This window comes from Haemaphysalis longicornis, unplaced genomic scaffold, assembly GCF_048455015.1.
Source record: "Haemaphysalis longicornis isolate Haplotype H1 unplaced genomic scaffold, Haemaphysalis longicornis Haplotype H1 scaffold_10, whole genome shotgun sequence".
In the NCBI taxonomy this organism is placed as follows: Eukaryota; Metazoa; Arthropoda; class Arachnida; order Ixodida; family Ixodidae; genus Haemaphysalis; species Haemaphysalis longicornis.
In genome coordinates this window covers 141,277,581-141,295,026 of record NW_027526204.1, presented here as the reverse complement: position 1 = coordinate 141,295,026, position 17,446 = coordinate 141,277,581, and the positions used below count along the sequence as shown (strand labels likewise).

General features: G+C 46.2%; 1 protein-coding gene across 2 annotated transcripts in view; it reads right to left on the bottom strand.

Annotated features, from left to right (window-relative positions):
- Nucleotides 1–932: 932 nt before the first annotated feature.
- The window catches only part of LOC144159523 (uncharacterized), a 43,830-nt gene continuing 27,316 nt past the window's right edge, over nucleotides 933–17,446 (bottom strand). For both annotated transcript variants that reach the window (XM_077691073.1, XM_077691074.1), the window contains exons 16-24: nucleotides 15,298–15,412; nucleotides 13,136–13,236; nucleotides 10,857–10,975; nucleotides 10,081–10,180; nucleotides 8,833–9,072; nucleotides 4,526–4,786; nucleotides 3,505–3,762; nucleotides 3,360–3,416; nucleotides 933–2,188 (exon numbers count right to left, since the gene is read on the bottom strand). In XM_077691073.1, coding sequence (XP_077547199.1) covers nucleotides 2,079–2,188; nucleotides 3,360–3,416; nucleotides 3,505–3,762; nucleotides 4,526–4,786; nucleotides 8,833–9,072; nucleotides 10,081–10,180; nucleotides 10,857–10,975; nucleotides 13,136–13,236; nucleotides 15,298–15,412 — 1,361 coding nt within the window. In that variant the 3' untranslated portion in view covers nucleotides 933–2,078. The remainder of the gene's footprint in view (nucleotides 2,189–3,359; nucleotides 3,417–3,504; nucleotides 3,763–4,525; nucleotides 4,787–8,832; nucleotides 9,073–10,080; nucleotides 10,181–10,856; nucleotides 10,976–13,135; nucleotides 13,237–15,297; nucleotides 15,413–17,446) is intronic.

Sequence of the window (17,446 nt, the reverse complement as noted above, 5' to 3'; positions counted from 1 at the left end):
CGGTGGCATTTTCTTTCCTGGAGCATCCACGGGTCCCGCCGCGAGCCTGAAACTGGTCCCGTGAGAGGGCTCCGCGGGCCAGAAAGACGTCGGGTAAATCCCGCTTGATGCCCCCCCCCCCCCCCCCCCCCCCCTCTTCTTCTTCAGCGACGGAAAGTTCTGGCATGGGGAGAAATGAGTGAACTTGCAGCTACCTCTTAGGGTACTCTCGCACTGTGATCATCGCTTCATGCAAAGCACCTGGTATGGCTCACGGGAATTTCGGCGCCGGGTCACCCGCTTGTGTGCTTCCCCTTAGTCTGTTTTGCTGCAGCAGTCACCTTCCCACAAAACTTTGGGGTTTTCAACAAACCCCCATAAGAATCATCGTTGTTTGCGCCACGTGCACGTGTGTCTGTATGTGAGTGCTCTTTTTTGCGGAGCTGTGACTTCATGGCGCATCTTTTGTTGTAAGGAGGGTCATGTTTTTCAAAGTCAGTTGTTAGTGCGACATCGTCCCGTCTACTGTCTTCTCGTGTGCGCGTCTTTTTTAGCTGGCTTTACCTTCGTAAAAATATGGCCCAATCGGCCCAGTTTTCAACATTGCTTTAGTTTGCCGCAGGCCCCTTGCTGACTTTGGCACCGTATACCCGATCTATTTAGTTTCGCAAGTCTCCCGATGAAACGATGTACAATAATTACATCTTATTGTCCAATTTCAACATTTTTATCGGCTCTCGCTCCTTCCTATCAGGTTGATGTTAGCATTGTTCTGGGTTATCTGATAACATTGGACGAAATCATGTGCCCTGACTTCGAAGAACACGCTGCAATATCGAAGCACCAACTGCTACTTGAACGAAGCTCGGTGTGTAGAGGATTTGTATTTTGTTTGTACAAGCACTGAACAACCTCGATAGGCGTTCACGTTCTCCCAACTCGTACTAGCCAGGTTTCCTGCGTTACTTTTATAAGGTACTTTATACCAGAAGAAGTAGCAAACGGCGGCTGTGTAAACCCGAACAAGATGTTCTTAGACCGGCGAGCAATCATGTGAAAAGGCATGCAGTAACATTTACAAAACAGCAGCAGTATTTTTCACAAATTCGTACCAGGTTTTTTCAAATACAAAAAGAAACGGAAACCACTGAATACCCTAAATATTGACTTAAAACACACAGGTACATTCCGTACAAAATTGTGCACTTGGCCGGCATTCCACGAAGTATGGACCAAAATTTGTTTTCTTTTTTTATTGCTAGCACTTTTTATTCTGCACAAAGAAAACTGCAAATGACTCTGCCAGAGCCGTGACGCCCCCTTCCCCCCACGTACAGATAATTAAAAAAAACCGATGAGGCGTTCGTGAGGCGACTCATGATCATAAATAATGGTAGTGAGCAAACGCGCTGCGATGACTTGAGCCGCCTCAATGTAATGTGGTACGCACTGGAACATGTTACACCAAATGAGGTAGCATCCCTCCGTGGCTTCCTGAGATAATTTACCTCTTGATTCTTTTACTTTGATTATTCTTTCTGCAGTAACGGGGAAATGCATTGCGAGTACCTCTAACGTGGCGTGGAATGCACCAAAGGGTGCCAGCTTGCTCAAACAAGAAACTAAATGTAAAACGTGCCTGAAGAAATTGACTGATATATTTGCATCGACTTATTCAAACAGTTAATCTATAGTACACATCCATTGAGAAGTTTTCCAATTAGTAAATGTTCTTGTTGTGTTCTTTGAAATCCCTTTTGCATTTTCACAAACTAGTGGTGGCTAAGTGAAGTTGGCACGTGCTTGCGGAATATATTCGCACTTACGACCGTATGAACTGTCAATGTTCCTTTGATTATAAGGTAACACTCTATACCTGATCACTACTCAGACCCACTATATAAGCTACCTATATAGATAGATGGGCATATCACAGGGTTCAAGGATTCAACCGTTGGTTTTCACTGTGCACGCTGTGAAGGGAGTTCATTGCATGTTGGCTTCCCTGCCCGTATAAATTTGTAAACACAACTTTCGCGAGAGGATGCTACGTCATGTTGGACGTAAAATAAGTTAGTGCGTGGTGCGATAGTGTGGCATTAGACTCGGTTCGCTTGCTGGGCCTTGTAGTAGCGGTAGCCGAAGAGTGCGGCTACGCCGAGGGCACTGCCCAACACGATCATGAAGAAGGATAGCCCCCCTGCCGTGCCTGAAATAAAAACAAGCAGGCATCAAAACCAGGTCGAGCTCAAAAGTTCTTGCTGAATGTACGGCGCCAATGAAAACCAATGCATGCAAGCATTGCTGTTGCGTAATATGTTGCTACATTCGGTGAGTTTTACATTTGACAGTATCTGTTATCTGTTTTCAGGCGGCGAAAAAAAGTTCAAGTGCTTTTTCTTCCTTTCTGGAAGGTACGGCTGTGGTTCTGCAATTAAGGGTTTCAGTAGTTTTTTTTTCTTTTTTTATGGAAAAGAGCAGTGCCCAATTTGCCCAATAGTTGGCCGTCTTGTTTCAGACCCTAGTGTTTTGTAAATGTCCTCCACAGCTAAAGGTCAACGTGCACAGTAATACCCCGCTAGTCGCATGTCACTGCCAGTACATTACACCGGATAACTTTAATGTTCGAACGAGCTCAGTAAAGAAGCTGCAGGAGGTCCAACCTCCTGGCTGACAAAGCAGACCAACAACCGGTACTTTTCAGTTTTTCAGTTCAGTAGGAATTTGAAATTATTGCCAACTCAAGACAGGGATCCCGGTAAACATGGAGTGGCTTATCAACTTCTTTTTCTTTTGTCCTGTGATTAGTTTAGCGCTTAATTTTTTTTTCACCTCTCGCACAGTAAATATAAAAATGCACAGTTGCATACTCGCGCCTAGCTGGACTGCAAACCGGGCTGTCCTGCCTTTTATATGCAGCATTATAGGATAGGGTGCATGGTTACACAGGCCGATACGGAACGCCTTAAGTATCACACAGCTTATTTATTCATAGATTTACCACTTCTTAACGGACAGCCTACACCGACAGATCGAAGATCGCTATGAATTCCTGGGATGCTAGCGCTGGCTGTCTAAGCTAGCCGAACTGTGCGAACATGATGCTGGTTCACTCAGCAATCTCGCGTTGCTCACGAACCACCTAAGCCTTGTCGCTTTGTTGACAGCCAATCGTCTTATTGCCAAATCGCATGTTCACGAACTACCGATGGCGTGTACTCGTCTTGGGTAAGAAAATACGATTGTTACTGATGTTGCTTTGGCAAAGCTAAGCAGTAAAATACACCAATAAACCCGAAGCACAGTCCTCGACTTTGGCAACCAACACGGTGGGTAGGTCAGAATAGTTCTAAAAATAGAACCCTGCTTGTTGCACTCACCATTGCTATGCAAAGGCATGGCGCTCTGAGAGTACGCTAAGCCACCCGCTCCGTTACCTGGAAAAGAGGAAATACAAAAATTCAAAGTGGCAAATTTTTGGTGTGTACGATGAAAAGTGCGCAAGCAGGGGCGCCAAAGACGTACCGCTTCCTGAAAAGGAGTAGGTGGAGCAAACGGGAGACATGGTGGTCTTGAAGGCCTGGTCGCTGCGCTCATACTGGATGCAGTCTCCAAAGCCGAGGTGGCGCGGTCCGGAGCAGAAGTCGAATTCCTTGCAGTCGTAACTCGCCTCCCAGCACTGCCTCGCGCACTCCTCAGCCGACACCTTCTTGATGACGGTGTGCGGCTGTCTGCCGGTGAAGCGCTGGTTCTTCTGCTTCTTGAAGTCGTACAGGTACTTCTCTGCGCACGCAAATTGTGGGACATTTAGTTGCACTGATTAAATATTCAGTGCAATGTAATGCAGACTGCACAACTAGCAGCCATTAATATATGTGTTAAAGGGTCATGAGAGCGATCACTAGGAAACTAGGAATGTGGTGATGTAATATGTACGTACGGACGAACAAAGATTGGCTCGGAGCCGGCACACATATCACCATATATGACACATGGAGCATGTTTGCAGCATGTGGGCAATAAAGTGCAATGCTTTCTAGACATTAAATGGACTCCACAACACTTCCGACAAACGCTTTCATTCTTTCCTTCCCGCCTGGTAGCACTGCGAACGCTATAGTTATCGGCAGCACGGAGCGGCACTGCGTGATTTTCTTGTCGCAGCAGATGCGAGTTCGCTTCTGCTTTGATTTTATGGCCTTTCTTTTAAGTGGCCATCGAATGCGTTCATTGATGCAACTGAAGGAAAGCCGGCCAACAGCCCCTACAGTGCTGTAATAACGTCATTCAAGCGCTCGAAGAACGCTAAGACCAGTAAAGAGAAAAAAATCTATCGAGCAAGTTTCTAAGTTACCTGATGGGCATAGAGCAGTGATTTTTGGCTGAGGTACTTTGCTACCCCACCCCCTTCCCCCTAGTACGGGATGTGTTGGTTAACTACGTTCTTCAAGTATTTAAGCTTTAAAAAAATGGAAAAAAAGTGTAGCGGGGTCCCTTTAACTGGAGCTGGGGATAGACGCGCAGGGCATGCTAGTACACTACTCACTGGAGTAGTGGAAGCACTTCTCGGCGTTCTTGGCATCCAGCTTGGCGGGGTCTCCGTGCTCGCGCAGGTGGGTGGCGTGCAGCCGGCACACGGTGTTCGGGTCCCGGGTCATGCTGCAGTAGTCGAACGACTTGCAGTCGAACTCCTTCTCCGACAGGCAGAGTCGCGCGCAGTCCGTGTCCTCGGGAACGTTCACGAACTTCCTGGCCTTCATGTCCAGAGACATGCCTTCGAACACGTTGAAACTGTCCTTGTATGCCTCTGCGATAAGAAGAGAAAGTGGAAATTGTGGAAGAGAGCGGAGTCTAAGCTTTTTAAGCGGCAAAGTTCGGGGTCGAATCGTTTTAGAATCGGACGTCGTCCAGTGCTCGAATGAATGATTATTTTTGTGTGTAAAAGCACGCCTGTACGCGCAGGCCATTCACCAGGGAGCTGGAAATTGTCTATTAGCACCGTTCACGATAAGATAGCCTGAGTCTAACTCAGGTGGCGCTATCGTCATTGCATACGAAAACGATGCATAATGAAAAATGAACAGTCAGAGAGTGGACCGTTGTCTGTATACATCCCCGTGGTCTACATATCCTGGAACACTATACATTTCAAGCTGTCATGTAAAAGTCTGGAATCATTTTATGAGCAGAGCTATTTAAGCCGAGCGTTATTCGGCTCCCTCGTACCAAAAAGCTCTCGGAACGATGACGTCAGCTCGCGTTGCCTAGCAACCCCCGGCGCAGCTGTGGATAGCTTCGCGGTCGCTTCGCTAGCCTAGGCATGGCTCCGCCGAGCCTCACCGGCGCTCGTCCAGCCGTGACGTCACCGGGCAGCTAGACGGGTGGAGCCAGCACTCGGCGCTCCCTTCGTTAGTGGAATGACCTCCTCCGGGTGTTTTTGCCGCGTTTGCTTCGGTGCTTTGAATGTCTTGGTGTTGTGAGCGGAGATGTGTGGCGAAACAAAGTCTAGAAAGATGTACTGGGTTCTTAGGTGCAATGACCGCTACGTAAACGTGTCGGGCACTTCTAAAGTTGGATACGGGCTACAATGACATGAGTGCTTTTTGCAGCAATCTACGCTTTGCCCCACCTGATCATAGTACGAATAAAGATACTATTAGTAGTATTCATTTCTTAAATGATCTAACGGCTACATAAACTTGTTGCATGGTTCTAAGTTTGGGAATGGACTACATTGACATGAGCGCTTTTCCCAGCGCTCTGCGCCTGGCTGCGCGCGATCTGAGTAGGAATAAAACTATTAATATTAGTATTTATTTCTACCAGACAAAATTATCTGCACTGGTTTCAATGACTATGGTTTCCGCGCCAGCCTTGACAATGAGATACGTTGATACGTGTGCTTTGAAGAGAAAGGCACTTACATACGAGATCGATTGCCGTGTGGCCGTGGAAACGTCGCGGCAGTTTACACTTTCTTTCTGTAACCGTGAGCTTCATGCTTTCGGTTTTGGTGAGCGACACTGGGACCGCATGGGAGCCTGAGAGCTGAAGCGGAACTCCCACCTTTGTAGTGGTCATTTTATCAAGAGCCAAAGTTATTCAACCACCGACAGCCCAAGCTACAAACCATCCCCCTCCCCTCCCCATTTCACCTCCTCCGTAGAATAAATGCTTGCACCGATAGTTAAAAATGTGACAGTATAACGTCAGCCTGTGTTTTTTAATGCTGAAGTATTCTTTGCCAGGTACCTAAAAAATCGTGTAATGCCTTGTGAAGAAACCAAGAACGCACCGAGTCCTCCTGCACCGATGCATTTCGAACCTGCTGGAAGCACGTGCTGCTCAAATTCAAAGCTAAACTAATCGAAGTTTAAATCCAGAAGGCAACCAAGGAAACTTACCCTAGAAAGCTATGCGACAAACTATTATCGTCTTTAGACGGAGGAGGGCATGAGTTTTCAAACATAGGTGGCAGCTTGTAAAACTTGACCGCAGCCTTCAGTCGTGAAACTGAGGGCAGGTTTTCGGCACCCTCCCGTCTCTCGTCCTTTACCGCACAGGAATTGTTTTATATGCGAAGCATCTCTTGCTCGGGGGGATGTCCCGCGTCCGTGCCCCGTCCGCAGCGCCTCTGATGATGATTGTGGCAGGATGCCTCTAGGGATTGGCCAACCAAACAATCCACCACGAGATAGCTTCGCGTTCAACCACCGTCATCTTCCCGTAGGAGAACCACTGAAGAAGAAGAAGGAGAAGAAGAGAAAGCTGCGAAGAGGAGAGCGTGTACGTTGCTCTCAGCCGGTGCACCAACTTCAACAACCTTTACCTCACCAACGCTGACGGAGACTACCGATTCTACCACAGAGACGACAACATCGACAAGAACATGATGGACGAGTTTCGGCGCCTCGAGAACCACCGCCTACTCACCGTAACACAACAGTACTTGCGTGCCTTTGCGACCGGTGTGGACCCGGACGCGGAATTCCCTCTGGCGCTACTAAACACCAGATAACTCAACATAACGGCAACACAATGGAACCACACGGAACCCCCATGATGCTTCGTATCCTCATCAGGGTTCTCCATGGGAAGATGGTGTAATTTTTTTTGACAAACCATTTACAACTAGCTAACAACCAAGTCTTGTAAAGCGATACTTTTCTATGAAAAGCAATAACGTTCTACTATCGTGCGGTATTTATTCTGTAAACGATTCGCGGTGACTGTAGCAAGGGTATTTTTGTGAAGTTAAACACGTTTCTACCGAAGTTAATGAAGTTACGGAGCGTCGTCCTTCACAATTTTTGTTTTGGGGAAAATTGTAGAAGGCACCCCGCAACTTTGTCTTTCGCTTGGGCACGACGCCGTTCCGTCATCAACTGCCAAAGACCAGCGACGCAGCATTCCTGGATCGGCTGCACACTCCGGCTTTGTAGGAGCATTTAGCTGCAATATATTAATCGATACGCCAAACTGCATGCAGGCATGACAAATTTGCACGTAGGAACAGACTTGCACTTCCAGCTTGACAGTCAGATTGGCGCATTGAGCGTCATCAGCTATTTGTAATTACTGAGTATGGGCGTAAATCACACACATGACATGCCTCGTGAAGGTCACCTCTACAGTCAAACCCGGCTATAACGAACCCAGATAGAGCGAAATACGCTATATATCGAACAAAAATAATTCAGTTACGGAAATACATGGGAAACATATTCCTTATAACGAAGTTCACATCCGATATATTGAACTCTGGGCGCCTAGAATGGCTGCCGAAATGCATGATCTCGGAGCGGCGATTGAGATGCTGATTGGCCGCGACCACGGAGCAAGAGCCGCGACTGAGACATTGCGCCTCGCACGGAGCGACGTGACGCCCAATACTTTCCGTAACTGTTTCCGACGCGCGGGACTCGCGACGGACCCCGCCCAGTCAGCGAGTCCAGACCAAGACAGCAGCATCGGTGAACTGTGGGAAGAGCTCGCCAGCGTTCCCGATGATGTCGCGAGTGAAATCCGTCCGACGCTTATAATGAAGCGCTTTCGGCAGTCGATGTGCTGTGCCAATGCTTCTTAGATTGTTGAGAACGGGGACTCGAACTGGTGCAAACAATGTTTCATGTGGAGAATGCTATGCTACTAGTCTAGTTGAAGCCGCCAAAACGACAGTGAAAACAAAAATCACCGCTTTTTTTAACAACGTGGGCAGTTAAGGCGGAAAGTAGCTTTATTACTTGCAATAAATGGATTATTTTGCCATGGTAATGGCTACTGTACTGTGTTCGTTTCTGCATACGCGGATGGAGGAGTTGGTGAGGGGGGGAGGGCTCTCGCGGATTGCGAACTCGTAACAATAGGCTCGTTATAGGTGGGTTCGGCTATATCGAACTATTGGATATATCGAACTAATCTCGGTGTACATTGCAGTTCGCTATAAACGGGTTTGACTGTACTTTCAAGGTTTACTGATCTGAAAAAAAGTTCGTGTGTCTATATACGCTTTGCAAGCCGCACCGCAGCATAACGACAGAAAGCCTTGCACAACTGCGCTGCGCTGACCGCCACCGGCATTCCACTGACGACCGGTTCGCCACGGGCGGCGCTGTTCGCTGAAGCGACGGTGGTACCATACAATAGCCGCCGGTTCCCTATAAAGGCTCGTGTACAGCGGCGTCGTCCAGGCTTGCGCGTGGGAAGAAGGGAGAGGAGCCGCCAGCTCTGCTGTTTCTCTAGCCTTTCAAGCCGCGCCAATTTTTGTGGGACAAATTCTTTGGGGCTGAAATTCACACCTGTGCGGAATTCCGAGACCGCACACATCTTACGACAACCGAGCGGTCGACTCACTGGAGAAGATGGAGCAGGCAGTCTGCGTCTCGACGGCGTCCGCCGACGGCGTTCGCTCGGTGCTGAGCACGCACTCGTTGGTGACCAGGCAGGAGGAGAAGGCGAGGCAGTCGTCTCTGTCGCGGCAGATGTCGGCGCAGTCCTCCACGGCGAACGTGCCCACGTGCACCGCGGTTGCGGCCGTTGGTTTTACGTGCACCCCAAGCCGGGTGGTGTCGAAGCCGGACACCTCGGGGCCATCTGAGAAAAGGCGGCCGATGAAGTCGAAATCAGTATTTATTTTTGTATTATCGTTCTTAAGTTCATCAGCGTAGAGCTTCCCATCGTAATTACTGATACTGACGAGATCCCACTTCGAAGCTGCACACGCTTTGCCTTAGATAACATTCTTTCACTCCTAGATGTTACGCCTAGTTATGGCAAACATCGTGCGCCTTTTTCTGCTGTTTACGAAACTGTTTACCTTCCTTGACAGAAAGAGCATCAAACATACATTCATTGATTAATAGATTACGCACATATCCTCGGTAAATTTAAGTCTTTTTGGTTGGCTTTTACCTCCCTTTTGTTCGCTTTTGTAGTGTAATAGCTAGTGCAGCCTCTGCTGTTTGATGATGATGGTTGTTTAGTGGCGCAAGGCCAACTAGGGCAAAGAGCACCGAATGATCACTGCTTGTTAAATCATTCATTGGTTATAGCTGGTATTATAGGAGGATTTCGGGGCTTCTTCCTGCACATAACACTGTAACATGTATATTGTGAGCGATGAAACGTTATTGAATTATATATTGAATTGAACGTACGGCAGCAACGCCTCTCCTATGGCGCGCACTCTTTACCCTCAAGGTACTTGCTGCAGCCCAGAAACTGTCTCTAAATAAAGTATATATAGCTTCTATAATGGTACCTCACATTGTAGATAAAATTGCGCTGCGAAGTAGCAGCTTCCTTTTTTTTGACGGGCCGTAACAAATCACCAAAAGGAAGACAGCATTTTGCCCAGCACAAAAAAGTCACGTTGACTGCGATGAAATTAGGATGAACAAAAATATGAATGAATGAATGAATGAATTTATTGTCAAGAAAAAGGAAAGGAAAGACCACCAGCAGGCGTAAATTGTCACACCTAGGGGTGGACACCGGAACGCCTGCTGGTGTGGGGGTTGGGTGCACGTTCACAAAATTCCAACTACAACATTCGTTTCATTTTTAAGCATGATTTGCAGGGACCATGATGAGATAGCTTACTCCTCATGTGCCTGTAGCGGGTTTCCCGATCGCTGGCGCCGAAAACTTGCGGAAGAGAAGAAACGGAATCGTCCATGGTCTCGGCAATCATCGTCAGAGCCTGCGCCAAGAGACAGATATCACATATACACGCAAAGGTTCCCGCGTTATGGGTACATGAAGGGTTGGCTAAACGCTATTTGCCTTGCGACCGTAAAAAGTGTGGTCAATCCGCTTGTGAAACTTCGTTTGAGAACTGTATTAACTGGAATGTGTAAAGAGTCATCACTCTGGGGAGTGTAAATCAGTCATCTGGGTGCTTTTGTGAAGCTGGAGCAATGTAACGAATGGGCATGGAGTAGCCAGTCAAAATCAATACGTCCATGTGCTAAATGAAACTCCTTGCAAGATTCTCCGCTCGACAATTTCTGATGTCACCAACTTTGAAGTCAGGCTTGCAAATGGCTTGTCTTTTGAATTTACAAAATGTTAAAAAACACTCCAAAGACACATTTTATGAAACTGAACAAGTGCAGATAGCTCTTCGAGATCGCAAGTATTGGTCTTTGAAAGGGAGAGTAATATTTTTCATTCCCGTTTAGCAATGTTGCGTCTCTATTCGAACTAATGTATATGTGTATGTATATATCAAAAAGTAGAGTCCAACGCACGATATATACAAGACTTTCTTCCTTTATTCCAAAGTAAAGTCTTAGTAACTAAATTGTGGGATGGCAAGGCAATTATCGTTGCGCTCGAAACAATACAAGAAGACAGGCTGATAGAGGAACTCTTACCCCAGACGGCTGACGTCGTGGAATGACCACAACGAACTCGTTGTTTTTGACAGCATTTTTCACATTTTGGACGGCGTCCAGGCTTAGATTTAGCTTTCTCATTTTACCCAGCTCATTCTCTGCGAAACAGAAAAAAAAAGAAACAGAAGGCACAAAATATAGAACTTGGGTGAATACAGTTAACTTTTTATTGCTGAGGTAATACACAATTTCTGAATTAGTGTCGCAAGAAGAATTGAACAAACATTTTTTTTTCTGAGAAATCTAGGTATTGAACATGAAGAGGCGCGTGTGTTGGCGCGAGCTTTTCGTATCCGTAAAGTCGGAATACAATATTGGTGGTAATTAAGCTCAGCTTCATTTTGTATTAGTAGCAGGTGTTTAGAAAGTAGAGCAAGAGGAGTTCGGGAACCAATTTGTGGAATTAGATTCTGCAACATGCAGTAAACATACGGCTATTAGGTATTATCGAACCAGCTATTTTTCCAAGGAACGCACACATTATCAATAGAACGGCCTTTTCAAGTACCTGTCGAGATATATTGTACTGCGGCCATAGGACAAACCGAAGCTGTGGCCATGAAGTGAAGTCACGACACCTCGCCATGCAGCGAAAATTTTAGAATACTGCGTACTGTCAATCGGTTGCGGCGAAGGTTTCCTTTCACATTAAAACAAAAAACACAGGCCTCGCCTTTGTATGTACCGACCAGGTTTAGTTTCTAGTTTTGTGTTCGGTCCTTGATATTCGTTTTTCCGAATGCATTTCCTATATCAGAGTCATCGGGATAGGAAACTGATTTCGTTATCAGCGGCATTATGTTAAAAGTGGGGACTATTTTCTGTCCGTACACTGCAATTGAAACTCTGAGAAACTTGGCGTAAAGAGGGAATTAGAATAAAGCCGTTCGGTCATAACGAGTGTTTAGTATAAGTTTTGTGTGTTATTAGAGTGGAACCACGCGGCTGATCAGCAAGGAATTCCAGCGGGGCGAAGGAACTACGACAAAAATTGGTAAGCGGGCCTTTTTGTGACGATTCGTAAGGACGCACATTACAATGAAACTAGTGCTTTCTTTGTGAACTTAACAATGTAGCGGACGCGATGTCACGAACGTTTCTTGAAAGAAATGCCACCTAATGGCATCCTCTGACGTTGTTTGGCGTTTTACGAAGACTTAACCTTCGACAAACATACTTAATGTAATAAGGGTACACATTAAAACAAGGCTGGAAAAATCATTCCACGCATCTCCCATCACGCGTTTTCTACCTTCTCATTTGTCATCATACAGTAGGACTTATAAACACACAAGAAAGTTTTTGTTTTATTTGTGATTGTTTAATGAGTGCTGAAGGTTATTTATATTTTACTCGTGAAGCTGCTTAATTTAAGTATACTTGTATTGTTTGTTGTATAATAACTATGGGACATGTTTTTTAACAACTTTATAGCGGTTATTACTATTGACTTTGTCTAGAGCAGTGCAACTTCGCTTGTTTTAATAACGGATCTGTTTTATGTCGCCGTAATGTACGTGGCGCGTAACGCGCTAAAAATACCAAGAAAATGCCGAGCTCTCGTGAGTGCGTGCCTCGTGGCGACCGCCCAGCGTCCCCGGCTTGCGCAGTGGTTTGAGCAACAAAAAAAAAAGGGGGGGGGGAACCGCGAGGAGCGCCTCGTGTTGCCTAGCAACTAATAACGCCACAGCTGGCGCAAAACCTGCTCCACGGAACCTCGACACGACTCCAAACGTGGGGCACGCGTCGTGCACGTACGCGGCGCCCCTGAACCCCAGGTGTCGTCAAGCGCTTGCGCGCATGTAATGCTTGACATGAGGAACACGAAGACATCGATGCATATGACGACGAATACTTCTAGCAGAGTGCAAATTAAGCGGCGACGGAGCATGTAAATAAACAATTTCAAACTTGTACAAATGAGTGGTGATGTATCCTTCAGTGCTCACGTAAAAAGAACTCCTGAAGCTTCGCTATGGTTCGAGCTTTGCGCGACTGAGTGCATGCTTCGACAGTTTATTTTTATTTATTTATTTTCCTGATTCTCAAAGTAGGCTTGGCCTTTTTTTTGTCACATAAAAAAATGTTGGTCACCAAAGCTACTTTTGCTATGAAACACCATCATGCAACCAGTGTAAAAACAATGAAACACAGGGGAGAGAAAAAAACATGAAACATTCTGTTAGTTGTTTGTGCGCGAGTTGACGGGCTCAACTTGGCCACCTTGCAGAACGTACGGGACACGCTTATTCCCTTACTTGCGTAAAGGTTGCAGTCGACGGACTTCTCGATGTTGTACATTTCGCCTTCCGAGTACATCCTCGTGGTGTAGCAAGAAGCACCGCAGTAAGCGACAGCGCTGCAAAAAAGAATAAAAAAACAGTTTTAATGTTTTCCACCCCTCCAGATATGTTATGCGTATAACTGCATAAAAAAAAACTCCTTTCAGGACATTTTCTCCCCCTCACGGTTGAAATTTGAAATGAAAGTTGTGACCTCCTCTAATTTTGATCGTTGTTTCGAAATAATCTTCCGCTGTCGTTTTTTCCAGGCCCACGGAGACAATCGAGGCAGCGGTGGTTAGTGGTTGTTTTCCTCCTGTAATCCTCGTGATTTGCCCTGTAGATTCCTGATTGATAACAGCCCATCCTCAGAGTAGGTACAGTGCTAACTGTTAGCACTGTACTCCTCCAGTGTACTGCTCCACTATACTCCTCCAGCCTTGAACAATATCTCACGTTACGCAGCCGCTCCGGTCTTCGGCCACCAAGCTGCGCTAACCCTTGGTTAAATAAAGTGTTATCTCTCTCTCTCTCTCTCCGTTTTTGCCCCCGTATCCAACGCACCTCCAGGTCATACGTCCGACCGCTTGCCATTATAGAACCACTTTCCAGCAATGCTCAATGAGCGAAAGTTTTTTAGAAATCCTTCAAGGCTACAATCGACCCTCTAGCAATGTGGAATGGCTGAACGTTCTTTATAAATCCAAGGGACACTATTGGAACGTCTCCAGTGTAAAATGAATTCACAATATCTTAAAATCAAGACTCAAGGTCTAAAAGTCCCTGCTTGTAGGTAGCTATTTCTTTGCCTTCTTCATTTATCCTTTATTTTATACCTTGCCGTAGCACGCTAGACTGACCCTCTGTCGCACTGGGTTGTATGCAGGTGAGCTTCCTGTTGGGCTAAAAATATCCCGGTGTACTTCCTTTCCTTTTCCCTCTAACCATAAACAACAACGCCGAGCGTAACACGTGCGAACTGCTGCGTATACGGCAAGGTCTATGAAAGCCAGCTTATTGTAGCCAGCCATTGGTGGTTCGGGAAAAGTCTCAGCTCTCCTCTGTTCGTTCCACAGCCAGAGTGAAATTCTCCTCACTGCCACGTCTGTTTCTGCGTGCGTGTGAGCAGGGCGCGGACGTGGAAGAAAGATACCAGCATTCTAACAGGAACCGCGTTTTCGGGAAGGAGTACTGCTGCACTTGCGCAGTGACATTGAGCTTCACGATGCTAATGATAATTGTTGTTTAAAATGGCTTTATCTGAAGAGAAATCGAGTTCATAACGTTACCAAGGCGTAAGGCTTCAGATACTCCCCATGTTCATTTCGTCAAGTTCCGAAGCGTTCCCCTTGCCTCGACCCAGAAGCGGCAGCATCATCATTACATAAACAATAACGGCTACATTTAGGGCATGCAAACGAAACATCATTTAGTAAACGACATAGAAACTGCATGGGGATCCCAAACATCGACGTTTAAGATATACTTTACCGGTTCCTCCCATTCTGGTGTGAGCCAGTTTTATCATGCAAGCGCCATCTTAAACTAGCCCCCCTCCCCTCCAAACAGACCAGATAATTTTAATGTTAATTAAAGTGCGATACTGCCATAAATTCTCTCCACGCAGAAAAAAAATGACCGTTCTCTGTTCAAAAGAAAATTTACCATCCCGTCCTAAAGAAAGGCAAGGCAGGAAAAGCGGTGCGTCCAACTTTTACTGTAAGTGCGTCCAATCGACCGTCAATTCTTCATAGACCAAATCGCAAACAAAAAACGAACAAAGGTGACGATTTTTCGCGCACTAAGTAAACGCATCTAGGAATGATTTAAACGTATACCGACACGCGGTTTATGTGGCAAAGGTGTACTAATTGTGCTCCTTGTTCATGATCGATGCCTGTGTTGTTTTATGTAAAACCAGTTCCTTTTTCGCGATTTTCAGGTAACCGTTTTGACACACTGGAAGCCCCGTTTCGCGCGTGCGCCGTGTGTCCAGAGATCTTATCAGAGATTTCCGGTCGACCAACTGGTCTATTGAAAAATGCATTAGTTTTTGACAGAACGACATCGGTCCCAGACAACTTCCTCTTTGAAACGTTATTGCAGTGCGCATCCAAGACGCAAAAATGTAACCTTGCCTGCATTCCTCGTTGTCAGGGCTTGTACATAATCTCAGACATTCTTGGAGTGGAATAACCGCTTCTGCGTAGTCGTAAGATTTAATTGCGTAGTTTTCCTTCTTGTTGTAGTCGTCTGCAAGAAAACATACCCAAAAATAAGCATGCCTACAAGCGCATTTTTTCGCTTCGCGTTTTCGTGGTACCTCCCCAAAATTTTGTGTTTTAAACGATGTGAAATGGAATGCCCCCTCACCCAAGGACCACCTTAATTATTTTCGTTGCGTGGTTTTCGGAAGGTCTGATAAAGGTTTTGTGGAAGAAGGCCGAGTAGTTAACCCCCCTCCCACACACACACACACGCACGCTCGCACGCACGCAAGCACGCACGCACGCACACGCACACGCACACGCACACGCACACGCACACGCACACGCGCACGCGCACGCACGCACGCACGCACGCAAGCACGCAAGCACGCACGCACACGCACACGCACACGCACGCACACACGCACACGCACACGCACACGCACGCACACACACACACACACACACACACACGTGCGCGCACGCACACGCACACGCGCACGCGCACGCGCACGCACGCACGCACAAAACGCTTCATGCTCATTGAAGCAATTCCTGAATAAATTCTGACAAAAGCATTTTTAAACTAAATTTTATGTTGCTCCCCCATTTATTACGCAAGCACCACCGACTTTTCCATTACCATGCATATATTTGAATTTGACAAGTAAGGGTAACTATATTTGATGCCATATAAGCACGCAAGTTTAATCCTGGAATGTTAAACGAAGGTGTTGAATATAAGTGACGAAGCACTCAGGGAACCGTATTTTTTTGTTTCACGTGCTAGCAATACAAACTGAAAAGAAAATCAAATCTTTGACGGCCCCATAAAACTAGAAGGGTTCGATGCTACGCGTCATGCGAGAATCCCTGTCAAAATTTTGCAATTACTCCTCATCGTTTACATTGCAATTGTTTAATAAGGATGTACTTGGTGGTTCGATGTTGCAAATACACTTTCACACCGCGAGGGTTTCAGTAATTGTCTTTGAGTGATTTTACAATTTGTCTCCGAGTAATGCTGCCGGGGTTGGGTATTGTTTCACGTGGAAGAATACGATTACAAGTGACATATGCGTGTCGCACATGTGTAAGGTGTCGGGCACCTTACCTCCCCCCCCCCCCCCCCCATTCCCATTCGTATCCCTCGCGCCCCCACCCGGCCGTTATCGCAACTCTATTTCGCGCTCCCTGCAGTGTTGAGGAGCCCCTCCCCTTAACCACAACTATCATCAAAACTTCTGAAGCCGAACCTATAAAGGGAACTAAGGTGCAGCAGCGAACAATGGCTGAATCCTCCTTCAAAAAAGTTGACGTATTAGGAGTATACGGAATAGAGTATCGCTTTTTAAAATACAAATATAGGTCGTTTCAATGACAATTGACCCATTTAATTCACAGCTATGGATGTACAATATTCAAGACAGCGCCAAATTGCTCTAATAAAATATTTTATATACTAAGGTCATGACGTTTTAACGTCATGCAACTGCTAATTTGGCAGGTTATTCGTTCTGAAAGTTATGAAAGGGACCCCCTCAAGCATATATCACAAATAACCTCGAGCCGTTACAGAACCGTGCAGTCCGCTTCATCTTTTCTGATCATTCTACATTTTCAAGAGTCACCGCATTAAAACAGCGTGCTGAACTGGATCAGTTATGTGCTCGCCGTGCATATGCTCGCTTGTCTCTTTTCCATAAAATCCACTTCCACCCAACACTTCACAGCAATTTCTTTCAGCCTACATCAGCCATTTTTCCGCGCAGGGATCATCCCAACAAAGTGCCCACTATGTCACTCGTCCTTGTATGCACACTCATTCCTGCCACCCACCATAACTGACTGGAACAATTTACCCTCACATATAGCAACCCAAACAGACATCACTAAATTTCAAGAGTTGCTTCACCAATTGTGATGATTTGAATTGCATTGTTTTTTGAAATGTGTTGTTGTAAACCCGCGCTCTTTGCTTTTTTTTCCCTTCATCGCTCTTCTGTATTAAACTGTATTTAACTACTTCCGTAGGGTAATTTTCTTGATATCTGTGAATGCCTTCTTGCGCAAGCGCAAT